The 27,913-nt window shown below is 55.2% G+C and overlaps 1 protein-coding gene across 3 annotated transcripts; it reads left to right on the top strand.

Annotated features, from left to right (window-relative positions):
- The first annotated feature begins 1,830 nt into the window (after window positions 1-1,830).
- Window positions 1,831-23,211, top strand: TBC1D22B (TBC1 domain family member 22B). Of its 3 annotated transcripts, XM_075775680.1 has the most exons (13): window positions 1,831-2,103; window positions 6,753-6,809; window positions 7,767-8,080; window positions 8,999-9,178; window positions 9,678-9,748; window positions 10,185-10,313; window positions 10,761-10,826; window positions 11,670-11,784; window positions 19,564-19,670; window positions 20,015-20,090; window positions 20,416-20,543; window positions 20,787-20,882; window positions 21,416-23,211. In XM_075775680.1, the coding sequence occupies exons 1-13, from the start codon at window positions 2,048-2,050 to the stop codon at window positions 21,542-21,544; spliced, it is 1,524 nt and encodes a 507-aa protein (XP_075631795.1). In that variant the 5' UTR covers window positions 1,831-2,047; the 3' UTR covers window positions 21,545-23,211. The 3 variants fall into 3 exon arrangements, with proteins under 3 accessions (XP_075631795.1, XP_075631797.1, XP_075631796.1); XM_075775682.1 differs by lacking the exon at window positions 20,416-20,543; XM_075775681.1 differs by lacking the exons at window positions 1,831-2,103; window positions 6,753-6,809 and adding an exon at window positions 7,140-7,252.
- The last annotated feature ends 4,702 nt before the right edge of the window (window positions 23,212-27,913 follow it).

The following is a 27,913-nucleotide window of genomic DNA, read 5'->3' as shown; positions in this document are numbered from 1 at the left end:
CTTTGATGTGGGATGGTTTGAATTCCTCAGAATTTCCAGTCGTGATTCTATGATTCTGTGAAGTGATTTGTGATAACCCTGTTTATTGTACCTTGCAGCCCAGGGTTTTTAACTCTGGGTGGAAGGAGCGGCCTTTCCACCCTGGATATGTCCCTGTTGGGACCAGCTCCTTTCTGGGAACTTTCCTAGACCAGGAGGGCAGCGATCTCCCTGCAGCTGGGTACTTCAAAATGCTTTATTTTTGCCAGCTCTTAAGTTTCCCTTCTCCGCTTCAGCTTCAGGATGGGAAAAGGAAGTGACTCTTCTCTCTCGGCTTTCGTTCTCGTTCAGAATTGAAAGCTGTTAGAGAGCCTGGGCTCGCTGCCACGTCTTGAGCTCGCTCTGCCCCCGAAACATCTTCTTGGGAGCAGCTGCTGGAGAGAGAAGGAGCAATGGCACGTTGGGTCAGGGCAAGGCCCTGTGGTGAGCCTGTGCTGCCCTCTGCCGTCAGCCCCGGCCTTCCAAAACAGGCAGGTTTTACAGAAATGCACCTGAATTTTTCATTTTTCTTCCCTTTTTTTTTTTTTTTTTTTTTTTTTTTTTGAGCATTCCTGGCCTTCTCGTGTCCCAAAAGGCTCTCCCAGCCTCTCCCTGAGAGGAGGAGCCATGATCCTGTCGAGCCGGGACTCCACTCTGAGGGGATGGTGGGAGCCCCATATGTCTACCCTGGCCTGCAGGCTGAGCTGGGGTGATAATTATCCCTTTTCCAATGTCCCAAACACCCGGGACACCCCGAGGGACGCCCAGCTCCCAGGGAAAACAGGGGAAACAGAGATGCCTCGTGAGGAAATGACTCGTGGGACATGGCCATGCTGGCAGCCTGACCACTGGAGAGGTGGCTGCTAATTCACCAGGGGCCATCACACGTTTTCGCCAGGAGCAGGAGGTCCCCATGTCCCCATGTCCCTGGCAGGACAGTGACAGCACGTCCTGCTCTGCCCACACCTGTCGCCATTAAGGCCTTGATGGCTGCCGGCCACCTCTGTGGCAGTTTCTCTTTAGGGTACAAGGGGGTGGCAACACCTCAGGGGCTGGTGGGGTGCTATGTTGCCCAGAAATCTTGTGTGGTTTTGACATCTGTGGGGTTTTTTTCCCAGTTTAGCCCCGTTTATTCAAGGAGTGACCACTCGCGCCTCATGGCTTGCCCCATCATGGCGGCTCTTCCCTCAGCCTGGTTGTTGTTATGAGGGGACACCCCAGCACTGGGGCTCAGCTGGGGGCTGGATATGGCACCAAATGGCCCTGAATCCTTCAGGGGACCATGGCAGCGGCAGGTGCCAGCAGAGCCACCCCAGGGTGCCACAGGGACCCAGCCAGGCCCTGTCACCACTCAGTGTGTGTCCCCCGCCCCGCGCATGGTTCTGTCCATCGTTTCCCCTCCCCCCCCCGCCCCGGCCGCCCCGTGGGTGGTTTAACCCCCTTCCCCCCGCCCTCTCCCGATGGTTTCGCCCAGGTGCTTTTGCTGAGTGTGTTTCCCCCCCCTTCCCCAGCGTGAATGGTCTCTCCCCTTCCCCAAGGCGCTGTTTAACCCTCCCCGCCCTCCCCTCTGCAGGCTCCTTGCTGTCCCCCGGCCCAGGCAGGCACCGCCGCCTCAGCTCCGCTTTCGCGCCTCTCCCCGTGCCCCTCAGTGCCAGCGGTTCGCTCCACAGTCCCCCCCGCCCGAGGCGGGATGGTTTATCCCCTTCTCCCCCCTTTAGATGGTCTCTCCCGCCTCGCACAACCCCGCCCCGAGCCCTGCCGGCACCGCCCCTTCATCTTACGTCTCTCCCCCTCTCGCTCGCGATTGGCTGATCCGCAACGCCTTGCCCGAAGCGGCCAATGGCGGCGCTCTCCCCGCCCGGACCCAAGATGGCGCCGCCGGAGGCTGCGGGCGGGCGGCCCTGAGGCGGCCTGCGTGGGGCCACCGCCTTCCTCCGCGCTCCGCCGCTGCGCCGCGGGGCCGGCCGGCCGGTGGGCTCGTTCGCTCGCTGGCTGGCCGGCCGGGCCCGCCCCGCCTCTCCCCTCCGCCATGGCAGCTGAGAGCGGTAGGCAGTTCTGGAAGCGGAGCGCCAAGCTACCGGGCAGGTGAGCGCGGGCTCGGCCCGGCCGGTACCGGCTGCTTCCCCCTCCCCTCCCCCGCCCGGGGAAAGGGGTGCCGGGGGGCGGTGGGCATCGTGTCAGGGCCGCGCTGGCGGGGTGGCAGGAACAGCCCCCTGGGGCAGGGGAGGTGGCGGGGCGGCCTGAGGTGCCCCTTTTAGCGGGGGGTGCCGGAGCCGCAGCCCCCCTTCCCCAGCTGGGGGGCGTTGGGTGGGGGAGCCGGAGCAGCCCCTGTGCTTTGGGAAGGGGCTGTCGGGGGTGGGGAGGAGATCCCAGGGGTATCCACCCCAGCTGTGGGGCAGGGGAGCTGGTTGGGGGCCCCGGGGTACCCCCTGCAATAGGGGGGATGGCAGGAGCCCCCCTCCCCCCCCCCCCCGGCTATGGGGCAGGGGAGTTTTGCTGGAGGGAGCCCCCCTGTACAAGGGACAGGGATAGTGCCAGGATTGTCCCCTCATCTGTAGGGCAGGGCAGGCTGTGTGGGGGCTGCAGGGACCCCCGTGTGCACCCTCTCCCCGTGGGAAGCAGGGTGGAGGGGTCAGGGCCTTGAAGGCTCCCTGGGGTGGCCCCAGAGCCAGGGCTGCACCGTGCTCCTTTCCACAGGCGTCACAGAAACCTTGTCCCTGCCCAGAGTCCTTAGAGCTGTCACCTTGGGTGGCAGCAACTCTGTCCTGAACGGGTGCCCCTGCCAACGCGTGTGTCCCCCTATTATCCACCCCCATGCAGGCTGTCAGTGCTGGCCCCCCTCTGCTTGGTATGAGGGGCTGGGACTCTCTGTGTGCACCCCACCTGCTTAGCTGCTTCTGGCCGTGCTGTCCCGGTTCCTGTCGAGGCACCTGCACTCACCTGGGGATGGAAGAAACAAGTGAAACGTCTGATTCAAGTGGGGTTTTGAAGAAGGGGCTGATGGTGATGAAGGAGATGCTCCCTACGAGGTTTTGGGAGCAAAGCTCCCATGGGGAGAGGGCACCCACCTCTCTGGGGAGGCTTTCACAAGTGCTTTTTCAGCTTGGTGCTCCTCACGTTTGCTCTCGTTTGCCTTATCTGAACCCTGCCCTTCCCCTCCTGGTGTGCAGACGCAGTCTGAAATGCTTAGTTGGCTTTAAATCCTGCTAGGCCAGTTAAATCTCTCTTTCTAATGTGCTTTCACTTGGTCTTTGTTGCTGCACCGGCTCTCTCAGGTTGGTGGGACAATCCAGATCTGCAGCAAGCAAAGGAAAAACAAAGAGCACTAGGCATTCCTCCTGTTTCGATCATGGGGAAAGAAAATGCTGTGCTCTCCAGGGGTCATTTTGTCTCCCGATTGCTCCCATCCCTTACCTGGAGGTCACAGCCATGTTTCTAGCCAGTGGTCTTACACAGCATCTCTCTTCTGCAGTGGGTGACTTTGAGCTTTGGCTTGGAAAGCTCAAACCAGGTGAACCGGTCTGGGAGGCAGCTGGTCCTGCTTAGACGATACGCTCCAGCATCAAGTTTTTGGCAAAGTTCTCCTCTGTTCCTAACTGCCTGCTTGGCAAATATCCTGCCGTCCAGGAGGCTTGTTACCACCTCTAAATCCCCTGCATGCCTATCCTTTCCAGCGGTGGTTATCGATGAGTCTCGGGCGATGCAACCACGAAAAGTGGAGGTGGGATGTGCTGCATCTGTGGTCACTGGATGTGAAGGTCCCTTTCTTCTCTTTTGTCTGAGCTTTGAGAGATCTTCCCGTACGGATTCTTGGCTCTCTCCTTTTTTTGCCCTGACAAGCTGGCAGAGGGAGGCTTTTTAAAGATTTGGAGACTGTGTTAGCTTCCTTTTCCATGATACTTTGTGTGTTTGCTCACTTAGTTGTATTAGCTTTCAGCTGGTGTCTTTTCTCCCTGTAGATTTAGGGTGGCAGAACTAGTAAATGTTGTTTCATCTTTCCAGTACTGCTCTGTGACTTTTGCATTGGGAATTCTCGCCCCAGTAATTTTCTGGGGATGCGTTGGCAGGTAGGTCTAGTGTGTTATCCTGTGCGATGGGTTTTTTATTTCCTGTGCTTTAGAGAGATGAGCAGCCAGGCTCTGGGGGAGAGTGTTTAAATGTTCTTTAAAAGGGAAGAAACAGAGTCTACTAGAAATAAATATGTTCTGTGTCCAAAGTGGCACTGGGGTTTCGTGGATGTGCTTTCTGCTGCAACGTCAATAACCCGCACCCTGCGATGATCTTGTGAGTAGTGTAATGCAGATACCACAGCCGTTATATCAGACACTGAACATATGGGTAACAAGAAATGCCTGTCCCAAAGAGCTTAAACCTAAACAGGATAGGTTTGGGAGCATAGCATCAGCTTAGGTCTCAGCTCTTGACCCAGCAGTGTGTTTGTTGAGATGTAGTGCCTGCCCCGAGCTTTCTGTCCATGCAAAAGTCAGGTGAAGGCAGCTTTGAATGGAGAGTTAAGCTTGGAGACAGCAGATGCATCTAGCTGAGCTGCATCAGGGAAAACCAGACAAGAGTGAGTAAATAAAGTTACTGAGCATCGCTTGGCATTATTGCTCCCCTGCCTCTATTTTCTCAGTAGGATGAGCTAATGCACCTTTGTGTGGAGTTGTAGGATCTGCTGGGAGTCAGCTACAGGGATGTGAGCTGAAGGAGTGGGATCAGATGTCAAGGCTACCACAGACACTACGACACAGACTTGCTGTCTGGCAGTTGTGCGTGTGCTCGTGTATCTTAGAAGTCACCTGTTGCACACCTTGGAGCATTTGCACTTCTCCTGTCCAGCCTGTAACACCCTCTGCATGGGTGGATAGGGCAGAGAATCAGCAAAGGTGGGGCAAACATGGGGAGAACCCATTTCATGCAGCGGTTTGAGCTCATCAATGCAGGAGGGTGGTATTCAGCCCTGCCTCCGTAACCTGCTGGAAATGAGACTGTCATCTTCAGCTGCTTGTGTGGGAGCGCAGGCTGATGGGCTGTGCAGTTAGATCAGTTTGGGGGGAGCCTGAATTCAAACTCTTTAAAAAGAGCTGCTTGGGAAGTGGGAGACTCTGCTGTTGTGTCGGCCGTTAGCCAGTGAAGGCATTGGCTGGTTGCTTCAGAGCTCCAGGAAAGGGTTTCCTCACCCAGACCTGGCTGCCACATCCCCTCTTCTATCTCTAACACACGTCATTCGTTTGGCTTGCGAAGTTCAGGCCTTCTCAAGTGAATCGAAGCGGTCACCCGCATGTGGATCCCTGTGCAGGGAGGAGCAGGATTGTGACTGCTGTCATGAGACGGTGCGAGCTTGGTGCTGGGTGTTGGAGAGGCTTTGCTGGCTCCTCTTCTGCAAGGAGTCGTCGTGAGTCATTGGGAAGCAGCGCTGATCTGGAGGGATGGTTTTTCTCACTCCTGATAATCTGCTTGCTATGCCCACCCACGAGAGTGCCTCTGCTTAATAGCTGTCCTGACTCCTAGATGCTAATTAGTCAGCAAACTCTTTCCTAGGCTTGATCGCTGGTGGGTAAACACAGTGAGCCTTTTCAGCACTTCCAGCCACGAGGGACGGCTGCTCCAGCAGCAAGCCCACCCCTCGCCGGGCTTCACCACCAGGATCTCTGTGCTGTGGTTGTTTCCAGCCTCTGCTCTGGATCTCTGCGTCTCTCCCCAGCATCAGCTGGTTCCCAGTGCGCTTTCCAGCTGCACCAGGCTGCTGTCCCCTCCTACACGGCTGGGCTCTGCTCATTTTACTGCCGGACACCATCTGTAGCTCCTGGAAACCAGGCCAGCTCTGTTCACCCAAGAGGAGCCTGTCCCTTGTGTGCCAGCTCTGAATGGGCCCTTGTCCCTGCTGTGGGATGCGGGACCGTGCTGTGTACCAGGGGATGGGGAGGACTTGTTTTCCAGAGATGTTTTTTCAGGGTGGGGTGGCTGTGAATAGTTACCCAAATGGAGGTAATAACTCAGGATCCCTGTCTTGCATCCAGAGCCTGTGAAACTAGTGATGAGAACTTGTCTAGGAGCTCTTCTCTGAGGTGATGCTCCTCATGTAGTGCCTGCAGCCATCGGGCTCCCTGTCCCACTAGTCCCATTCCATGGGGAGGGGAGCCAAGGGACTGAGATGTGGTGACTTCCTTCAGGCCACATAGGAAGTAGTCAATTAAGCTGGGACTTGGATGCAAGTCAAACCGTGTACTGTACCAGATGTGGATTCACTGTAGCATTGGCTACGAGCCTGAGAGCCAGTGTGGTGTTCAAACCCTCAAGTGTGTTGTGGAGGAACCCCAGTGTCGCTGGCTAGAGTCTTTGCCTGTCCCTCAGGGCTTGGAAGGGTGAATTCCCAAACTGGGAAAACCCCTTGATGAAAACGAGAATGAACGTCAGTGTATAAAGCAGGGGACTGAGTGGTCACTCAGAGTGGTGCAGAAAAGCGCAGATCTCAAATCCCATCTCAGGCTGGAGAGAGCCTAAGAGTTTAAACAGGGCTTCTCTTCGCTGCTGCAAAGAACAAATCTTCAGTTGAATGTGGCACTTTGGATCTAAAGCTTTGAAGACAGAAGGTTATTGAAGTTGCTTTTGGTCCGTATTCAGCTCCTGAAAGCAGGCAAGAAGTGTGACCCCAGTTTAGGCTGAGGAGATTATTCGTGTGTGTTCTGTGGCTTTTTGCACTGTCATCTTTTTTTTCTTTCCCCCTCCTGCAGCATTCAACCTGTGTATGGAGCACAGCATCCTCCGCTGGATCCCCGGCTCACTAAAAAGTACGTGTTTATCTCCTGGAAATGCAGGCCACAAGGCTTTGCGGGGTTTTGGCTCAGTCCTGCAGTAGGTGGAGGTCTCCAGCATCCCCTGGCACTGCAGTATTGCAGTGGAGAAGGACAGCAGTGGGGTGCGGTGCTATCTTGAGCTCTGCGAAAGCTTGCAGGGCAAGCTTATCTGCTGGTGCCCTTTATGGCCTGAAATCCATATCGTACCAGCCACATCAAAGGAGACGGGCGTATTTTTTAGCAGTGGTGTCTGAGCCCTCTGTTCTCCTTAGGAGACAGAAGAATTAAGGGAAGGGGAGGTAAAGCAGCCTGGCAGCTGCAAGGCTGCAGAATCGCAGCACCCTTCCCAGCAGGAAAAGGCGGAGCTGATCTGAACTGTCTCCTTGTCGTGATCTCTGTGTAGCGGTGAAGGTTCCCCCTTTTCTGTGACGCTTCAGGTAGTGGACTTTGACTCCTGTAGCTTAAGGGTAAATGCGAAGGTTCCTCCTGTGCCTGAGAAAAGAACCAGGCTGGTCTGTTTGCTGGCAGCGATTGCAGCTGTATTGGGAGCGTCCACAAGCACAGACTGGTTCCATCTAACCTCTGACATGCCTCTCCCCAGGTCACAAAACCTTTTTCGGGTGTTAATCTACCAGTTTTCTATAGAGTGGGGGGAGGCGGAGCTGGAGGAACTAATGCGTCTCTCCACTTTGCCCTTCTGAGCCAGGAAGCCTGGCTCCTCTCCAGCTGTCTGCTGGCACTGTGGCCTCCGTGCCCTGCCGTCGTACCAGCTCAGGCTCTGCCTCCCGGCAGCGGGCAGCCCAGGGAGACTTAACATGTTCCTGGGGTTTAGGGGCATGAACAAGGAAATTGGAAAAAGGGACTGGCTGGTTGGAGCGAGGACTTAGGGAAGGAAAGAAAATGGACTTGTCTAACAGCATGGCTCTGATACTGTTTCTTTCTGGCTCCCAGCTTCATCAAGGACCGCTCCAAGGCCAATGCGCTGCCTATGAAAAGCAAGAAGGCCTCCAGCTTTCACGAGTTTGCCCGCAACACCAGTGATGCCTGGGACATCGGTGATGATGAAGATGAGGACTTCTCTTCATCTTCTTCCTCTTTGCAAACTCTGAACTCTAAAGTGGCCAAGGCCGCAGCAGCTCAGGTTCTGGAGAACCACAGCAAGCTGCGGGCGAAACCTGAGCGGGCTCAGTCTGCCCTCAGCGACATGCCCACCAACTGCAAAGTCATCAAGTCCAGCAGCGAGGCCCAGCTCTCCAGGACATCTGGTAAGAGCTTTGGAAGCAGCCTCCTGCTGCAGAGCTCTCCTGGTTGACCACTGAACTCAGCTGCTTGCTGCTACTCACACGTTATGGGTGAGAGGCTGTGGCGTGGCCTTGTAAGCTCAATGGAGGCTTTTGCCTCCTTGTAGTATCCTGATTCCAAGGAGCCGGTTTTGGAATCCTGACCTTAACTGCTTCAGCCTCCTCTGCTGCTCAATATCCTGCATACAGGCATGTTTGTCCCAGAGGATCCCATGTTCTGGGTGCTAAGGGATTTTGGAGATATGTTAAGTTCTTGCTCAGGATTGCTCACCTTCTGCTTCTTTTGTGGCCCAGTGTACTGCTCTTAGGAAAGGTCTGGATGAGGCCCTGTGGAGCCCAAGTCGGTGCTGCTTGGGCAGGGATCTGGACAGCATCAGCCCTTGCTCACTCTGCCTTGTCGCAGGCAGACGGCTGCCTGTGCTGTGAAAGTCACACAGCAGGTCCCTGCTGCCAGCAGGTGGCATTGGCAGCCCATTGCCTCCTGTCTCTGCACTAGCAATTAGCTTAATCACTATTTAGATCAGAGACGAGCAGGGCAGATCTGAAGGTCAGTTCCTCTGGGATTCTCACAGGCTCCTCCTACCTCATCCCCTGTATCCTTCTTCCCATGGGAAGAGGGAACTCTTATCCACTGGCAGCTAGGTGTCTGGATGAGGAGGAAGAAAGGGAGGGAGGAGGGAGGAGGTGATGGGAGAGCCACCACAGATGCCTGTGACTCAGCTGATCCCTCAGAGTGGGCCAGCTGTGCTCTGTTTGCTGGGGCAGGGGAAGAGAGGGGTGAAGTCTGCAGCGGCAGGTCTCTGACAGTGGCCAGAGGAGCGGGGTAGGGTTGGAGAGGTGCCGTCCCCTTCCCCACCTCACTGCAGTGTCTGCTCCTTGCAGAGGAGGCCTGTGTGCGGAACCCCCTTCAGAAGCAGCAGTCCCTTCCCCTTCGGCCCGTCATTCCACTTGTCGCCCGGATCTCTGACCAAAATGCTTCAGGTGCTCCCCCCATGACAGTGAGGGAGAAAACTCGCCTGGAGAAGTTTCGGCAGCTCCTTTCCAGCCACAACACGGACCTGGGTGAGTGTGGCAAAATGGGGGTGCCTGCGGGTGGGAAGGGGAAGGCAGAGGGGCCCTGCTGCCTGCTTCATGTTGCAATTGGGGCAGCTGCAGGGTGGAAAAAATGACTAGCTGCAGTTGCACTAAGTGGGATAGTTGCACGAACTGCTCTGCTGGGAGATGGTGATGTCCTCCACCAGCTATCTATCTGTTCCCCATCTTTCTCCATCTCGTGAATGATGGTTGTGATCACTGGGGGCTGTTGGGCTCTGCATGAGAACTGAGACTCCGGTGTGTTGGAACCCCTGCAGCCACCAGTCCTGTGCCCAGGCTTAGCTGAAAGCATCTCCACTACCTTTACTGCAGACCCACATCCCCAGTCGTTGCTGATGTGGAGCCTTTCTGGAGGTTCAGTGTCTCCAGAGCCTGCAGGAGCAGACAGGGGTTTCCTCTCCTTCTAGGTGTAGTGGTGCCTGGACGTGCCTAGGATCTAATCCTTGCCACCACTGTCCGTTTGCAGATGAGCTGAGGAAATGCAGCTGGCCTGGTGTGCCCAGAGAGGTCCGGCCCGTGACGTGGCGTCTCCTCTCAGTGAGTACTTGGAGCTGTGACGCAGGAGTTTGGGGGGAATGTGCCAAGCCAGGGATGCACGCTCCTAGACCTTCGTGTGTCCCATAACCAGGTTTGCTCATGTTGTATCTGTGCCTAGCCTATGGGTGAGCTGTGGGATTTTTTTTTTTTGTCGGGGAGTGTAATTGCTACATTCTCTTTGAGCACAAAGCCCAGACTGGTGCTGGCACTATGTGGTTCACGCTTTTTTGGGAAACTGAATCCTGCAAAGTCAGGTTGCCCTGAAATGAGAAAAGGCATCAGTGGCTGGGAAAGCCAAAACCCATTAAAGCTCTTTTCCCAGCTCCAGAGTCTCTGTATCTGATGCTTCCACATGCGCAAGCTGCCTGGCAGGATTTCAGGGGATGGTTTGTGATGAGGGAAGACCCATGCCCTGACAGGGGTTTTTCTGCCATAGGGTTATCTCCCTGCAAACATGGAGCGGCGAAAGTTGACTTTGCAGCGCAAGCGGGAGGAATACTTCGGCTTCATCCAGCAGTATTACGATTCCCGGAACGAGGAGCACCATCAAGACACCTACCGACAGGTACGAGTCCTCTGCCTGTTGCCTGGCTTTCTGCCCGGGTTGTCCCTTTCCTCCCTCTTGCTGCTGCTTGTCCATGCAGTTGGGGTCATGCTATGACTTCCTCTAGCTGTAGCTATTAGGAGTCTTCTCCTTGGGGACAGAGCACCATGTTTCTGTCCATCTTCTTAAGGATATTAGTTTAAGCCTTCCCTAAATTGATCTAATAACTAGATTTCAGACCCCAACTCTTTCCCAGCTCTGCCCACACCTGAGCAGAGGAGACTGGAGATAAAACTCTAGATGATTTTCTCAGTGCAGCTGCCATCTGTAGCCCTCACTCTGCTTTTTGGAAAGTGCAGCTCTCACTTGGGGGGACACTGAAGGGTGGATTCCCCTCTGTCAGCCCGTGATGAGTTATTGTGCCCCTGAAAAGCACAGCTGGTGGATGTAACCCACGCTCTCTTCCAGATCCACATTGACATTCCAAGGACCAACCCGCTCATCCCCCTTTTCCAGCAGCCACTTGTCCAGGAGGTAAGGGGGAAGGATGCTTTGGGGCATGTGTGTGGAGTTAAACCAGCGCTGCCACTAGTGAGTTAGCTTTGCAGGGAAACTTCTCTGGCTGACAGCTGGTGATGCCAGTACTTGCTGAAACTGGTCTTGTCCCATGTTTCTGAAAGACCTCGGACTTAGAGCTCAGGGATTATGAGATCAGCTCTTTTGTGGCGAGATGTAGCCAGTTGGTAAAAGACCTGAAGCTTTTGTTTTGAAACAAATTCAAGGCATCTGAACCAGAACAGATCAGTTCTGGTTTGCTATGAAACCTCGGTGAGCACCTGTCCTCTTTAGAAACAAGCTCAGCGTGTGTATGTGGTGTCTCAGATCGTGGTGTCTGGGGCTGGGGCAGTCTGGAAATAACACATTGATGGTTGCGGGGTGGCTGCTCTGTTGGGAACTCTCCTGCTTGGTGATGTTTTGCTGGGAGTATTGTGCTGATGGCTGATACTCGATGGTATAACAGATCCACGTGATGTTCAGCAAGGTGTGATGCTCTGCTAGTAGGCAGCCCTGCCTTATGGGTGGGAGGGTCTTAAGCCACCTAATCTTGCAAAGCTGGTGTCTGCATTTCTTCAAGGGGAGGCTTTGATGAGGAGGCTGGGCTGCCTTGTTCTGGGAAATGTGGGCTGGCCTTGTGTGGGATCTGTGGATCATACAGGAGTCTCTCCTAGGACTTGTATGCTTCTTATCTTACCCATATTGCTGCAGAAAAGCCTGTCAGTGCATGATCTCTGCTCCCTGAGCTTAGCAGTTATGCTTTTCTGCCTCTCCTTTGTGCACGGCTAATGCAGGTACCTGCTTTCCCTCATTCTTCTCTAGATCTTTGAAAGAATCCTGTTTATCTGGGCCATTCGACACCCAGCCAGCGGCTACGTACAGGGAATCAATGACCTGGTCACTCCGTTCTTTGTTGTGTTCCTCTCTGAGTATGTTGGTAAGTGACGTTTGCTGTTTGAAGCACGGTGCTGTCTCTTGACCATGGTGTTTGAAATGGAGTGAGGTGCTGGCATCAGGAAAGCTTGCCTTGCTGGAGGGGATGATGTGTGCTTCCTTCAGCGCCCATGCCAGGCTGGAGATGCGTCTTGACCTCTTACTGTATCTTCGCTGCCTGGTTGAATTGACTTCCAAGTTTCATAACCTTGCTGAGCTCTAGGAAAGTTGAAGTGCTAAGGGTGGATTTGCATCTGAATAAACTTAACATCCTTGCAGCTTGGAGGACAATGGGGTCTTCTAGGCACTGAGGGAGTTTAGGCAAAGCCCAGAGGTAAAGAGTTGAGGGAGAGGAGGGCCTTACTCTCAAAGCTTGGGCTTGGAGCTAGTCCCTGCTCTAGGAGGAGTGAGTGAACTCTTCCTCATTCTAGGAGGAATGAGTGAAGTATAAAGAGAACCTGCAGAGAATGTAAAATAAACTATTTAAATAAAGATTCCTGTCCCGTGGTGCTAGTATAGGTGTGTTTTTCAAGCTGAGAGTTTCACAAAGCAAATTGACTTCTCCCTGCTGCTTTTAGCTTTCTTGTTTGCTTGTAGCTGGAGATAAGTCATTTCCACCCATAGCATTTTTATTCTTTCTCCAGCTCTAGCTGTTCTGGGGTTGACATTAATGCTGGGATGCCATAATCCCTATTTCTAAAGGCTCTTAGTTTTCATTGTAAACAGAAGGAAAAATGCATTTAGAAGACTCTATTAGTGACAGAGAAATCCTGTTGAACAAATATTTTTAAGGTCTGATCCAAAGCTTGTTGAAGTCAGTGGAAGCCTTCTACTATCTAGCGAAGGCTTTGTAAACTAGTACTGATCTGCGCCTTCTGAGGACGTTGTGAAGAGGTAAGCCACCTCGGTTTCCACTGTGATAGCCGCTGTGGTCAGGATTGATCCCTGGGAAGTGCTGTTGCTCCTCACAGCCTGAAGGAGAAGGCACAAAATGTTTGAGAGGTGGGCCCGTGCGAACCGCATGAAGTTCAACAAGGCCAAGTGCAAGGTCCTGCACGTGGGTCAGCGGAATCCCAAGCACAGCTACAGGCTGGGTGGGGAATGCATTGAGAGCAGCCCTGAGGAGAAGGACTTGGGGGTATTGATTGATGAGAAGCTCAGCGTGAGCTGGCAGTGTGCACTTGCAGCCCAGAAAGCCAACCGTGTCCTGGGTTGCATCAAAAGAGGTGTGACCAGCAGGTTGAGGGAGGGGATCCTGCCCCTCTCCTCTGCTCTGGTGAGACCCCCCTGCAGTGCTGCATCCAGCTCGGGGGTCCCCAGGACAAGAAAAACATTGAGCTGTTGGAGCGAGTCCAGAGGAGGGTCACAAAGTTGATCAAAGGGCTGGAGCACCTCTCCTATGAGGACAGGCTGAGAGAGTTGGGATTGTTCAGCCTGGAGAAGGCTCCGGGGAGATCTAATTGCGGCCTTCCGGTACCTGAAGGGGGCCTACAGGAAAGATGGGGAGGGACTGTTTATCAGGGAGTTGTAGTGACAGGACAAGGGGTAATAGGTTTAAGCTAAAGTAGGGTAGATTTAGATTAGGTGTTAGGAAGAAATTCTTCCCTGTGAGGGTGCTGAGGCCCTGGCACAGGTTGCCCAGAGAAGCTGTGGCTGCCCCTGGCTCCCTGGCAGTGTTCAAGACCAGGTTGGATGGGGCTTTGGGCAGACTAGGCTAGTGGAGGGTGTCCCTGCCCATGGCAGTGGGTGGGACTGGAGGGGCTTTGAGGTCCCTTCCAACCCAAACCATTCTATGATTCTACGAATGTGGCTCTGCTACCAGCTGGAATGAATTCCCATTCCTGGGAGGTCAAGAGCCTTTTGGGTCTGAGCAGGTTCCCTTTGAGTGGCTTCTTCTGTGCCTTATTGCTCGAGAGGCGTTGATGGCACTTAGTCTTGGCGGAGGCTGGTTGCTCAGGATTGATTTATCGAGTCAGAAGCAGAGTTGTGCACAGTGAGTTACTTGTGCAAGAAGGGAGCTGGTCTGAAGCATCGGAGCTGCCTGTGGGTACCTGCTGTGGCTTCTTGCAGTCCTGCACCCTGTTGGGGCTCAACTCTCTCTACATGTGGCTGCAGAGTTCGTGCTGCATTGGACCTGTCCATCTCACTGGAGCTGTGCCTCTCCCCATCTTCCAGGCCTGTTTTCTCCTCCAACTGAAGCTTTCTGTCTGAATGTGGTCTTCCTGTTTCCAGCTATTTCTGAAACGTGTGGGAGGGAAAAAACCACCTCTGCATGAGACCTGTTGAGTTGAATTTGACCGAGCAATATCACATATTGCATTCTGTCCCCAGAGCCTGGGACTCAAAGCCAGCCTTTAGGTCACAAGTTGTCTCGATGGCTACCTGCCCTGGCTATATAAGCAGTCAGAATTTAAGGGCAAGATCAGTAATTGCCTTGAATGTATGTGGGAAAGAACTGGTAGTGCTCAGTGTTGTGTAACCCCTTTTGCAACAGGATTTAAATCGCTGGTTTGTAGCATTGCTCTTCTCTACAGCTGCTTTGGTGACAGCCCCCTGAAGACCTGGTGCTGGGCAGGGCAGGAGGCTCTCCGTGTTGGATCACCAATTCTCAGGATCCCTGGATCAGCCAAATCTGCACTGCATCCGAGTCCTTGCAGCAGGAGAGCCAAAAGAGGCCTTGCACAGTTTGGTAATCCTTGTGCAGCACGTGCCAAGGGACAACTCACCTTTCTGTGGGAAGCCTTTTGCTCAAAGGAAATCCCATTTGTATTCTTCAAGCTGTATCCCCCTTGGGAAAGGGAACAATCTGTATGGTGCAGGCAGCCCCTGCCCACGGAGCCGCTGCGGGCTCATATATCTGTGTGTCATCTGAGGGTACTTCCACATTCAAAGGTGTGTGTACAACGGGCCTGGAAAAGTTTCCCTCACCTTTCCTTGAAAGCTGGCTCTGGGAAGTTGGCACCAGCACTGGCTCCATCCTCAAACCTCTTGGGTTTGCTGCCCCCACTCTCCTTTCAGAGTGGGTGTTTTGTTGACTGCAAGATGCTCGAAGGGACCCGCTGTGCTGCCACCTGGCTCCTCTACTTAGCTGCCCACTGTCTTCCCTGGGATGTTTGTGTTGGAGCTTTTGGAGGACTGTCTCCTGCAGCAGCTGACTCAGCAGGACACTCGCAGGTCTCCAGGGACCATGGGGTGTGCGTGTGTGTGTGATGCGGAGCTGACAGGCAGAGGCGGGGGTTCACAAGCTGTTGACTTTGGTTAGCTGTTCAGCACAAGGTGAGGCTGACACCCTGGTCTTCTGCTGTTCAGTCTAATGGCTTCTCATAAAGCAGGCTCACCTCTAGGAATGGGCTGGTTTGTTGTAGACATCTCGAAGTTTGTTGCAGACTGCTAACCCATCATCCCATGCTTTGCGCAGGCACTGTATTTGCAGGCAACAAGTCAACTTTTCTACAGATCAATTAAAATCTCTCCTTGGTGCTCATCAGCTGATTCATGTGTATGGTTGATAGTGTCTCCATTATGTATCAGTTACTAGAACAAGGCCTAAAACATTCTTCAGGCTTGTCTGGCTTCTCACTGAGGGCTAGAATGTGCCCCTGGGGAAAATGTGGGTGGTTTGTAGTACATCAGGCGCATTCAGAGAAGAGTTTGGCAGCTCCCTTTCATTGAAGTTGACACAAGAACAAACCAACAGTCAGTAGCAACCCAGCAAACTCCCAGGCCCTTGTGTGCAGAGCGATTAAACACAGCTTGCTTGGGGTAGTAGTTAGAGCAGTTTGGCTGGCTGTATTGCTGTGTCTTTGACTTCATGCCTTTGTGTTGTCACTGTAGAAGGTGTGGGGAGGAAGGGCATATGCCTCTCCTGGTCCTGAAGGAGGGAAACAGACCAGTGAGTGAAAAACATTTGCAGGAAGTTATTTCTCCAACTGCCCTGGGATGCTTTGGGAACTGGATGACACTGTTACTGATCTGCACCTCCCTAGCCTGACTGAAAGGGTCCTGTTGATATTGCTTCCCTCTTCTGAGCAGTGCTAGTGTGTGTGCCCCTTTGACCAGCTTCAGAAAATCCCAGCTTGGCTGAAGCAGGGAGAAGCAGCTCTTCCCCAGAGCCTCCCAGTCCCCGTGTCTGAAATCCCCTGCCCCCTTCTCCAGTGCCAGTTGGGACCAGTTACTTTTCCCATACTTGCACCGAGTCTGGATGCAAAACTCATCCTCCTTCCAGGTGCTGGGCAGGCTGCTGTGAGCCCTTGGCAGATGGGATAGGTTTAACTGCTGTGTTTTCCCCTTTCCCCCAGCGTGGCAAGCTGGCTCACCTTCTGTGCTGCTCTACCTGCCTCCTGCGCGAACACGGCTGCCTCAGCTATGTGGCAGCAACTATGGATGCTTTGGGCTCCTGCCACTGACAGATCCATAGCTGGAGCGATTCCTCCTCCCAGCTGATTGATGGCTTCTGCCGCAGACTGCTGAGCGCTGCTTGTTTTCAGCTGGTGCTGCTGTGAGGAAGAGCTTGAGGGAGGTGTTGAGGCTGCAGCAGCAGCTGAGCCTGTTGTTGCTGCCCTCCGGGTGGGATGGGTGCAGGCTGCCAGTGCCACTGGGGAGGCAGAGCTTGAGCAGTGAGGATGGAGAGAGGCAGTCTGGTGTCCGAGGAATTGGAGTAAGGGATGACACCTCAGTATCTGCTGGAGGGAAACCATGTGTCCCTTTTTCCAGGTGATCAGAGAGGGCCCAGAAAGCACAGGGATGCTGAGCTGTCAGTCCTGCTAAAACTGCCTTCCAGCTCAGGTCCCACAGCTCCTCCTGCTGCACTGAGTCGCTCCCAGCTCTCAGGGCTTGTGTATGCATTTACAATGCCAGTAATAGAGCTCAGAAATGAGTTCAGCATCCCCAGGTAGCGTCAGTGCTGGGCCCTGCACCCTCTCCCAGTGCTCTCTGACCATCTCAATGTATGACACCGCTTCCATCCCCCATCCAACACCTTGCATGAGGGATTGTCCCAGCTTTGGGAGCCGTTTGACATTTTATCAAGTCTGTAGAGGGGAGCAGTGCCATGGAAAGTATTGATCTTGCTTGCTCTGATCTGGCTTTGTTACTAAATCCTAATCATGGTTAAATTAAGTCTCTGTTTCCCTGTAAGCAGGAGCAGAAGTGGAGCTTAGATGAAGGGAAGGGAAGCCTTGTACCGGGTGTTACTAGTCACACTGCAACTGACCCAGCTTGTTCTGAACTCCAGTTTTGCCCTAGGCCGGTTGCTCACTGCACGTGGTGCAGACTTGCCCGTTACTGTGCAGAGCTATGAGCTGAGACTGCGTTCAACTGTTCTCCAGGTGTCTAGTCCTGCACTGAGCCCCAGCTGCTGGAATATGGCGTGTCATTAAAGCTCTCCTGCGGAAAGCAGGGATGTGGGAGGCTGGAGCCCTGGCTCCTCTGATCTGCTCTGAGCTATGCCCTGCCTGGCATCTGAGGCAGAGGTTCAAGTGGGACTGTGATGCCCCTTCTCCTGTGTCAGCCCTGTCAACACGTCACTCACAAGAACTTTGCTCTCTCCAAGCCCCAGCTGCCCTTGGGCACCCTGTGACAGTGGCCACGGTGTCCTGGCTGCCCCCAGCCCATCCGCAGGCAGCTGTCACTGTGCCGCTGGCTCCTTTTCAGTGCCTGTCAGAGCCATATGTTGAGTCTCTCTCTCCTTTCCACCGGGCCTCTTTAATGATGCTGCTGAGCAGATGTTTGTGCTAAGCCCCACACTCCAGAGACCTGGGGTTTTTTTTTCAAAGCTTCTCGTTGTGTGTTGGCTTATGCTGGGGATCTCCTACCACAGTTTAGCTTTGGCACCGGGGTGCTGGCAGGGTTGCTCCTCTTCTCCCCGTACTGGTGCAAGCAGCAGGGTGTTCCCCGTCACCTGGGCAGGTCACCACATCCCCTTCTCCATCACAGTCCTCAGGAGCTGCATGGGGAGGTCTTCTGCATGAGGCTCATTGCTGCATGGCTGAGCCTGCCTCTCCCACCAGTCCTGGCCGTATGCATGTCCTGCTCCTTTGCCTGCCCATCCTCCTTCCTCTGTGGGGGAAGTTATCTAGAGAAGGAGATGGGTATTAAACAGATTTTTGCCTGCCTTTCTCATTACCTGGAACATTTGAGAGTGGCTGCAGAGAAACCAGCAAAAGAGTGATAGTTTTGGATGACAATCTGCAGCTGGAAAACAGCTTTGCTGCTCTTTCTGCAGTACAAGATTGCCACATTAATGCAGAGTTAAGCCCTTGCTTGTTCCTAAAGCTCCCAGTGGCAGTTTGCTCTGGAGCTGAGCTCTGCCCTGGAGGAGAAGCAGAGGTGGGAAGAGTGTTGGAGTCAGTGGCTCCGCACTTCTCATCCTCCTGCGAGCAGGATCTGTTAGCATCAGTTTTCACAGTGCTGCCAGCCTGCGACAGCTGCCCTGCGGTGTATCTGAGCCAAGAGGGTGGCCTGGCCCGAGCCCCGAGTCCTGTCTTCTCCCTTTCTTGCTCTTTTCCAAGGAAGATCAAAGAGTGTGTTAGAATTTCTGAGCCTCTGGGTTTGGAAATGGGCCAGTTTAGCCCTGGTATCTGTTGATCCGATTTAGCAGTGTGACAGGCACTCTCCTCCTGAGGAGGAAGGGAGGGAGCTGCTGGGTCGTCTTCCACTACCTTCCCATGCCTGTTGCCTGCCTCAGCCTCTAGGGTAAGGTGGGCCTGGCCTGGAGCAGGTGATCTCTGCTTCCAACTCAGCCAGCGTCACCACCATGCCACCATCTAGGCCTCAGCTTTCTCCCCCTTGCCCTTCCTGGGAGTTCATAAGCTCATTTAAGAATGAGGGCAGCTTTTGCACTCTGTGAATGCCCTTTGGGGACAGAGCTGCCACTAACCCTTGTGCCCTCCGACCCCAGGTTCACAGGGTTTGAAAGCCAAGCTTGTACAAATCTCTTGCTGCTTATGCCGCAGCAAGGCTCTTCTGTGCGTGGGGCTGCTTCTGGTTGCTGGAGCTTTCCTGTCAGCTGGGCTCAAGGAGGAGGAGAGGCTCTGTGAAGCTGAGCAGGCTCTCTGCTGCATGGCTCTGCTGTCAGGCTCATGCTGGATTTAACTTGGAGCCTTTTGCTCTCCAGGAGGATGTTTGTGTGCTTTTTGGGTTCTTGCAACTGTGCCCAAGAGTTCTGCTGTCCTATAGAAGTTTCTGAGGCTTTGGCTGTTCTTCCTCATGGGTTCTCAGAGTTGGCAACTGCTTTTTGGGTGCCTCTGTTGTGCTTCAGTCCTAGGATAATGCTGATGAATCTGACTGGGAGTGGGAACTGAGCTCCCTTGTGCTGCCCCAGGCCAAGGGCAACGTTTGCTTCCCTGGTTTCTGGCTGCAGTGACAGATGCACCTCTCCCGGTTCTCCCTGGGGTGCTGCCAGCTGGCAGAGACCTGCTGTCACCCAGGGCGGGATGTGCTGCAGCAAGAGGTGTCCCACATACTCGGAGCTTTATCCGTGCACAGCCCTCACCCCAAAGGGACAACAACAGTGGCAGTGCTGTGGGATCCCTCCCATGGTCCCCTGGGGCTGCGTTCAGATCATGGCCACTGAGTCTTTTGGGGTCCTTCAGCCCTTTGCCTGGGTTGGAGAAGTTGGTCAGTGCATGGGTGCTGTGCTCTGTGCCAGACAGGCCACCCACGTCATGCAGGGAGCCTTGTAGTGCCTCTTGCCCTGCCTTGGCTTGATAAAGCCCCTTGGTGTGTCCTGTGAGCTGCCTGGTGTCCCCTGTCCTTCTGATGCTCTTCCTTCTCTCTTTTGCAGAGGAGGATGTGGAGAACTTTGATGTGACGAACCTGTCACAGGATGTTTTACGGAGCATCGAAGCCGATAGCTTCTGGTGCATGAGCAAGCTGCTGGATGGGATACAGGTGAGCCTCTGGGGCCACAGAGGTTTCTCCCCTCGCTGGGGTAGCAGTGCAGTCGTCTTCTCTGTGTTTGCACGAGCTCTCTGCATGTCCTAGCATTAGGGAGACTTTGCTACTTCACTAAGCTAAATCTGTGGGTAAAATCCTGGGGAAATAAGATGCTGTGGCTGTCTGACCAGCGCTGTCCTGACTAGGGACTTCACAGCAGGTGGATGATCCTGGTGCTCAAGAGCCATGTCTCCTTGGCTCATGGTGGTCTCAGCTCCCTGTGGAGCTGGGGATCTGGTTTTGGTTCTTTCTAGCCATTGTTAGAGCTGCTGCTTCTGACTTGTGGCCTCTCCCCACAGGATAACTACACCTTTGCACAGCCAGGGATCCAGAAGAAAGTCAAAGCCCTGGAGGAGCTTGTCAGCCGGATCGATGGTAGGTGACAAGGGGATCTGAGCAGGTTAGAGGCTCTTTTGTCACAACAGCAGGAGGCCTCCTTTGCAAGTAATATTCTCAGGGCAGGGGTAGACACTTGCCTACAACACGTATGGAAGCAGGGCAGGGCAGGGTAGGATCAGCCAGAACTCTCCCGGGGACAGGGTTTTTCTGGCCAGGTAGCACAGGGTGAGGAGTGGAGGCATTTGGGAGAGCAAGGTCTCAGCCTGAAAGTGCGTGAAAGCTGGTGTGTTGGGGGCAGTGCCGTGCGTGGGAGCTGGGACACTGTGGTCCCCAGGTGTGTAAGTGAAATGTGCTGTTCCAGAGCAGGTACATAATCACTTTAGGAAGTACGAGGTCGAATACCTGCAGTTTGCCTTTCGCTGGATGAACAATCTGCTTATGAGGGAGCTGCCTCTTCGCTGCACCATCCGCCTCTGGGACACCTACCAGGTACGCAGGCTCCCACTGCCTTCCGTGCTTGGCTGGTCGCTGTGGGACCAATTCTGTGTACATGGTGGGGATGGAGGTCTTCTGCAGCACCGTGCAGCTGGGGACGTGAGGGAAGCAAAGCAGCGTGGCCCCAGGGCATTTATAGCCGGTTGGGTGATGGGTGGCCCAGTAGGACATCTGTGTCTGGGGAAGCCATGCTCCAGCTGAGCTGCAGGAGCTGACCCAGAGTTTTGTTGTCCACAGTCGGAGCCAGAAGGATTCTCACATTTCCACCTGTATGTCTGCGCCGCGTTCTTGATCAAGTGGCGGAAGGAGATCCTAGATGAGGAAGACTTCCAAGTAAGTCCTTGGGGCTGAGGGTGATTCTCTGGGGGTCAAGGGGAGGGAATTGCTCTGGTTGGGATTCCAGACATCAGTGGACACAGTCCACTTGTGGACACAGTCATCCATCGTCTCAGAGCTGGCTCCAAGAGCATCCAGTCTCAGGATCTTTGCTGAAAAGTAACTTCTGAGCTTCAGTGCTCAGGACAGAGAACTGAGCTGTTGGAGGGTTCAAACATCAAATAACCAGCTCTTCCCCAGGCTGGAGCTTTGATCATGGTAAGTCCCTTCGTGTTTGCCTTCTGGTGTCCAGTTGTAACACTGAGGTAGCACCCTTTATCTCAAGAGGTTTGGGGGCATCTGAGGTGCTTCACATATTCAGATCTAGACATGAGCACATCTTAATACTGACTCTGAGCCTTTCAGATCTGCGAGTGTGGTGAGCAAAAGTTACTGAGTGCTGCTGCCTCTGGTCGTGCTGGCCCCAAGCCTGCTCTGGAGCTGTACCCTGCCTTCAACCACCCCAAACTAAGCACCTTCCCCTCTTTCAGGGCCTTCTAATGTTGTTACAAAACCTGCCCACGATACACTGGGGTAACGAAGAGATTGGACTCCTGCTCGCAGAAGCCTACAGACTCAAGTACATGTTTGCAGACGCCCCCAATCATTACCGCCGATAGGTGCCAGGACTCGACTCCCTCCTCTCCCCCATGCCCACCCCCTCGTCCTGGCCCAATCTGATCACTGTGGCATTTTTGTCGTCCCAAGTCCTTGGACACTCTGGCCAGGAGCTGCTTCTCGCTGTACAAAGCTCACATCGACTCCTGTCTTAACTCTTAACGTGTGCCTGTCTGCCACTCCATGCTCCTGGATGTGCCACTCCAATGACTGTCAGTATTTCACTCCGTGCCGGTGGCTTGAGCCAGGGAGAGAGGCTTGAAGGGGCTGGGGGAGGACATGGGGCACAGATAAACTGAGCCGAGGACAAAGCCCTCCTGTCCTCTCCACCCCCTGCCCTGGGCTTGTCCCGCTGGGCCCACCTTGGCTTCGCTGCCTCGTGTTAACCTGCCACCACCTACGCTGACCCATCTGTGCCCTTCCTCTTCCGACACCACTCGCTCCAACTCCCCGATGAAAATGCCTTATCGGAAACCCGCCTGGCCGGAAAATCCTTCCCCTCCCCGAGGACGGCAGGGCAAGAAGTTTCTCTCAGGGCCTAGCTTCGCTCCCAGGGTCCAGAGACCCCCCCCAAGCACTTTCTGGGTTTGCAAGAGAGCCCCTCACACCTGCCCTCTCTCCTCTCCATCCTCTTCGCCTCCCTCTCCCCTAGGGCAGCAGGGCAGGCACAACAGGGGAGACCACTCCATCCACGTGCGGTTCGAATGATGCGCGCCAGCTTGACGGGACTTTTGATGACTGATGTGCTGTCGGTACGGCCCCCTCTGGCCCTGGGGGAGAGGCGTGGGGGGAGGCTGGCAGGGGAGTGGCATCTCCCGAAACCCCCTTACAAAGCCCCTGCTCCTCTGAGGCGTTCTGTGTATATTGTGTTCTTGTGTATATGGGTCAAAGATGTACAATATACGTCTCCTGTTTGTAGCAGATAATGATTTTATATTTATAACGTGCATTCCTTGTTCTCCCCCTCTCTATGCCTGGGAAGGACACCTGGGGACGGCAGCGTAGGGCTTTGGACTCCTCCGGAGATGGGGTGCATTTCAGAGCCACAGGTATTTCTGCCCCAGCGTGGTTTTGCAGTGTTGGATCTGCCAGGAAGAGGTGGATAGAAATACGTCTCTGGAGGCTTCCCCTATAAAGAGGATTTGGGCGTTTAGCGGAGATGGGAGCTCCCAGCAGGAAGCGGGGAGAGCTGTGTTGAGGAAACAGGGTATCTGGGCTTGTGGCTGCTGGCACGTGCCCCTCAGCGCTGCAGGGCAGAGCCGTGCCGTTGCCGCCAGCGGGACTCTCCGGGGATGAACAATCCCAGATCTGGCACTGGCTTCCCTGGGGCTTCTCCCATGAGGAAAGGACCGGGCTGGCCTCGCCACCCTCTGCTTTTAAATCGTGAATGTTTTAACAGGCCATTTTCTTCCTGCGGGCAGGCGCTGGCCACGTCGTGCCAAGGGCTGGATGCGGGAGGGCGTGGGGGGCGGACCCGGGTCACCCTGGGTTTCTCCCAGTGCTCCCGCGGGGCGACGTGGGCTGTCTCAGCAGGGTGTGGAGCCTTCCGGTCCCTCCACTTTCCATTGCTGTTCCCAATGGGAAAAGGCAGTGGGCCGTGAGGCCGGAGCCAAGCATGTGAAAGGCAGAGCCTTGTTGCCAATAAAACTCAAAACAGTGTCTCAAGAAATCGTTTTCCTAACCTGGAATTGTTTTTCTCAGGCATTTGGACTTTTATTTTTATTTTTGTGTGTGCCTTTTGTTGTTTTCTCCGAGAGACAGACCTGGTGGTCCTTAGTTTAACACGATGAATTAAAACAAACAAACAAACAAAAAAACATCCCAAAAAACCAAAACCCACTGTCTGGCAAGTGTTTGCGGTGGGGTTGGGGACGGTGAGTCCTTGTTTGGCCTCATGAGGGGCTTTGGGCAAGTACCCCCCCTTGTGCCTCAGTTTCCCCACCTGCAAAATAAGGAGATTCTCCTCTTTGTATGGTACTGGGAGACTCAGTGTTGTCGTCTGAGCTTGCTGTTGGTCTGCTCAGCCTCCCTCCGTGCTGCTTTAAATGCCCCCCAGTCACCTTCTATCCCTTATTAATTACTTTTTAAAGTTCAGTGGAGAGGAACTAATATCATTACTTCTGGGCAAATCTAATTACCTGCATTTGTTGCCCAGGCTTTGTTTTCATTGATTGCGAAGGGCTGGCTCTCCAGCTTCTTCCCCTGGGTGGCACCGGGGCCGTGCAGCCCCTGTCCCCATCAAAGGTTTGTGTCCCCAGCACCCCAGGACACCTCTCCTGAGCTCTGCTCCCCGTGCCCCCTGCTTTGCAGAGAGGTTAAATAGGGGAGACTTCAGTCTGGTGGGGCAGGAGAGCCCATCAGGGCTGTTTCTGACCTTAGCGCCGGCAGCAGCTGGCCCACGTTTTGGACTGCCTTGCCTGGCCGCAGGTCCTGCAGCCCCTTTTTGCAGTGAGGGTCCTTTGGAAATCAAGGCTGGTACCCCTCATCCTGCAAGGTGCTGAGCATCCCTGTCCTGGGGCAACCCAGGGGGAGGCCCCATCCTGCCTGAGCGGGATTTCTCCTCCCAGCCTGGGAGCATTGGCGTGGCTCTGGATGAAAGTTGGGGTCCCTGTGGGGAGGGGAGTGGGGTGTCCTGGTGGCACTGGAGGGTGGCCAAGGCTGCAGTGCTGCAGCAGGGCCCTCCCCGCTGACCTCTGCATCAGGCACAGCATCGCCTCCAGCCCGGGGGGGGCCGGGGCGCTGGGCACCTGCTAGCAGCTGTGGATAGGGTTTGACCCGGGTTTTGGGAGCTGCAGGTCCTGCCTGGGATGGAGCAAAAGAGGCAGGGAGCCACTGCAGGAAGTTTATTAGCTGCAGGGCTTGTTATGTCTCCCTTTTAATTATCTCTGTTAACACAGCACCATGGGTTCGCACCTCAGCCGAATGTGGTCCAGCAATCAAAACACGATTACCTCCGTCTGGGGCTGCAGATGAGCAAACCAGCAGCTTGGGGAGGGAGTAGGTCCCCAGCATCATCAGGACCAGCCACCAGTGCAGTGCCAAGGTTTGAGTGCTCATGTCCTGGCATGTCTCTACGGCTGATCTGTGTCCCAGCATGGTGCAGCCCTTCTCCTGTCACCCGCTTCCAGCGCAGCCATGTGAAATAAAACACTTTCAGGTGCTAATGGAAGCAAATTCTCCAGTCCTGGGGCTGGCAGCAGCAGCTTTTCTCTGCAGCAAAGCCGGGATATTTGAGGGCTGTAAACACCTCGCGAGGGTTTTGTGGATCCCTCTAACCCAGCAGTGAATTTTTGGCCCCCCCCCCCCCCAAATGAAGCCTTTATGGAATCCCTAGGCAAAATTGCATTTTATTCCTGTGCCATTTGTGACTGTATCTGCAATCCTTTTTCTGTTGGTTGCAACCAGGGCTTTTATTAACTGCAGTAACAGAGCCCTGAGTGATTGCTGTCGGTGCAGGTAAGTGGGCTGAGATACGTCCTGAGCACAAAATAAAATCAGGAGGAGGGTGGAGGAGAGAGGAAGCTGTCATGGTGAGACCACGGCCACTTTGAATTGTGGTCCATGTGGGATGAGAAATGGAAAAGAGCTGTGAAGAGAAGCTGATGGGCTGGAGGAAGGAGGAAGAAGAGAAGGAGGAAGGGCTCCCCAACGCCGTGCTGGGGACATGGGACAGTGGTTCACATCCCTCCCACTCGCAGACTTGCAGGTTTCAAACCAGGCGAGCTGAATGGTCCCCCCGGGAGTGGGGCTGCAGCCAGCCCAGAGCCAGAGAGGGGTTTCCAAGTGGCTTAAAAATCCAAGGACCCCACTGCGTCTCCTCCCAGCCCTTCCTCGGAACCAGACCCCATCCAGGGACGTTCAGCTGGCTGACTGGTTTCCCTGGCCAATGCCGCGTGCACCGGTCCTGCCGCAGCCTCGTCCTCCCAAGCCACCCCCTGCCTCGCTCCCGGCACGCGCTGGCTATGCTGACCAGTTACTGGCTCTTTCGGAGCGTTTTTGGGAAAAGTTTTCCAAAAGCTCAGGATTTTTAGGGCTTCTTCCTGGGAGGTGGAAAGGGCCAGACCAAACACCCAGTGTGGAGATGTGGAGCAGGGACCTCGGCTCTTGGGGACAGCCGTGCCATCCGACTGCTTGAGGACAAGTGGACAGTGGCTCTGGTTTTCTTCCCTTTTTCTGTTTCCAATGGCCCTGGGGTCCAAGGGTGGTGGTGGGGGCGTGTCTGTGCTGCCTCTCCCTGGAGCATCATCCCCATCCCCTGGGACAGGGCAGGAGGGGGCAGCTCCCAGCAAGGGGGAGCAACTGGGGAGTCAGGGGGCAACTGGGGATAGAAATGGGGGTTGGAGGGAGCTGGAGACAGGGATGGGGATGAGGACTGGGACAGGGATGGGGGCACTGGGGATAGAGGAGGGGCTGAGGACCGAGCTCGGGACAAGGCAGGATCCACCCCGAGGGGCTGAGACCGGTGCTGCAGGATGGGGGGCACCTGCCCGGGATGCGGAGGGAGATCTCCACTGGGGGGGGGGGGGGGAACCTGCACAGAAGGGGGGGGAGGCTGCACCTTCTCCCCTGTGCTGGGGGTGCGGTGTGGGAGTGTCCCTCCCTCTCCTCCCTGCGGCCGCATGGAGCGTCCCCTCCAGCGTGGGGCGGCCTCGGGGCCGGGCGGGCCGCAGCGCGGGATGCCGGGCTGGAGGGAGCGCTCCGCCGCCGCCGCCCCCGTTTGCTGCTGCTGCCGCCTCCTCCTCCTCTGCTCTGCCCCCCCCCGCCCCGGAGCAGGTAACGCCGCCGCCCCCGGCCCTCCCCCGGTGCCCCCGCTGCCCGGGGGGAGCCCCCCCCAGAGAACCCCGGGGGGGGAGGGGGGCGCACCCCATTAGCAGCGTGCGGAGCGGGGCACAAACTTCCCGGGGGGCTGAGCCCCACCCCCCCGCTGGGCTGGTGTTTGGGGAGGGATTCAGCTGTGTGCGGGGAGATGCACATGGGAGCTCCCCGGGAGGCTGAGCTGGGCTGGGGGGCTCTGGGCAATGCACCCCTGCTCCCTGCAGGGTCCTCACCCCCCCCAAGAGCTGCTTGTGAGGCTGTGGGGACCCCCAAGGTGTCACTCCAGGGGAGGAGGGACATGCACCAAGCTGGGGGGACATGGAGGGTTGGGGCAGGGACCCCAGCCATTGCAGCCACTTCGAGCCACAGGACCCTTGGGATGGTGCTGACCCCACACCCCAGAGAGAAAAATCCCCAACAGAAGCACCGCAAGCCCCAGAAAACACCACCCTTCTCTCCAACCCAACTGAACTTCACTGCCCTCAAACAGTCCCATGTGCGACTGCAGTCCCCAGTGTCCCAGCAGGACCTGGAAACTGGGAGAAAAGTGGTTTAAATCCATTCCCGTGTGGCCGGGAGGGTGCTGGGCAGTAGGCAGGATTGCCCCAGCCCCAAAAGGTGAGTGATTGGGGAGGGGGGTGTGTGTGTATCCATGACCATTTCTGCCCCAGCAGATCCCACCCCACCCCCACCCTCAGTCCCTTCTCCCCATAAGGTTTGAGAGCAGCAATTTGTGCATAAGAGATCAGTTTAAAAGCAGAAAAAAAATTAACCCAAAAGTTAGCTGAGGAGGAGGTCAACCAACCCGGAGATGACACATGGCATCGTCTTTGCATTGCACAGCCTTTTGCATGTAGCCTAAAAATAACCAAGACTGATTTTGCTGGAAAATTTCACCTAATGGGGTAGTCCCAAGCCCAGCTCCAGGCTGGGTGGAGAATGGATGGAGAGCAGCCCTGAGGAGAAGGACTTGGGGTGCTGGGGGACGAGAAGCTCAACATGACCCAGCAATGCACGCTCACAGCCCAGAAAGTGCCAACCACGTCCTGGGCTGCATCACCAGCAATGTGACCAGCAGGTTGAGGGAGGGGATTCTGCCCCTCTGCTCTGGTGAGACCACCCTGCAGTGCTGCGTCCAGCTTGGGGGTCCCCAGGACAAAAAGGACATGGAGCTGTTGGAGCGAGTCCAGAGGAGGCCACAAAGTTGATCAAAGGGCTGGAGCACCTCTCCTGTAAGGACAGGCTGAGAGTTGGGGTACCCCTAGTGACAGGACAAGGGAGAATGGCCTGAAGCTGCAGGAGGGGAGATGGAGATGAGATCTGAGGCAGAAATTCTTCCCTGCGAGGGTGCTGAGGCCCTGGCACAGGTTGCCCAGAGAAGCTGTGGCTGCCCCTGGCTCCCTGGCAGTGTTCAAGGCCAGGTTGGATGGGGCTTTGGGCAACCTGGGCTAGTGGAGGGTGTCCCTGCCCATGGCAGGGAGGTTGGAACTAGATGGGCTTTGAGGTCCCTTCCAACCCAAACCAGTCTGGGATTCTATGATTCATTTGAAGTTTTC

Source organism: Balearica regulorum, chromosome 25 (assembly GCF_011004875.1).
Source record: "Balearica regulorum gibbericeps isolate bBalReg1 chromosome 25, bBalReg1.pri, whole genome shotgun sequence".
NCBI classification, from domain to species: Eukaryota; Metazoa; Chordata; class Aves; order Gruiformes; family Gruidae; genus Balearica; species Balearica regulorum.
The sequence above is the reverse complement of the archived record's forward strand: the minus strand, read 5'-3'. Positions and strand labels throughout refer to the sequence as shown.

Coding starts and splice junctions, on each gene's coding strand:
- TBC1D22B (XM_075775680.1), top strand. CDS start 2,048: ATGGCAGCTGAGAGCGGTAGGCAGTTCTGGAAGCGGAGCGCCAAGCTA. Junction 10,314..10,760: donor ATCAAGACACCTACCGACAG/GTACGAGTCCTC, acceptor GCTCTCTTCCAG/ATCCACATTGACATTCCAAG. Junction 10,827..11,669: donor AGCAGCCACTTGTCCAGGAG/GTAAGGGGGAAG, acceptor ATTCTTCTCTAG/ATCTTTGAAAGAATCCTGTT.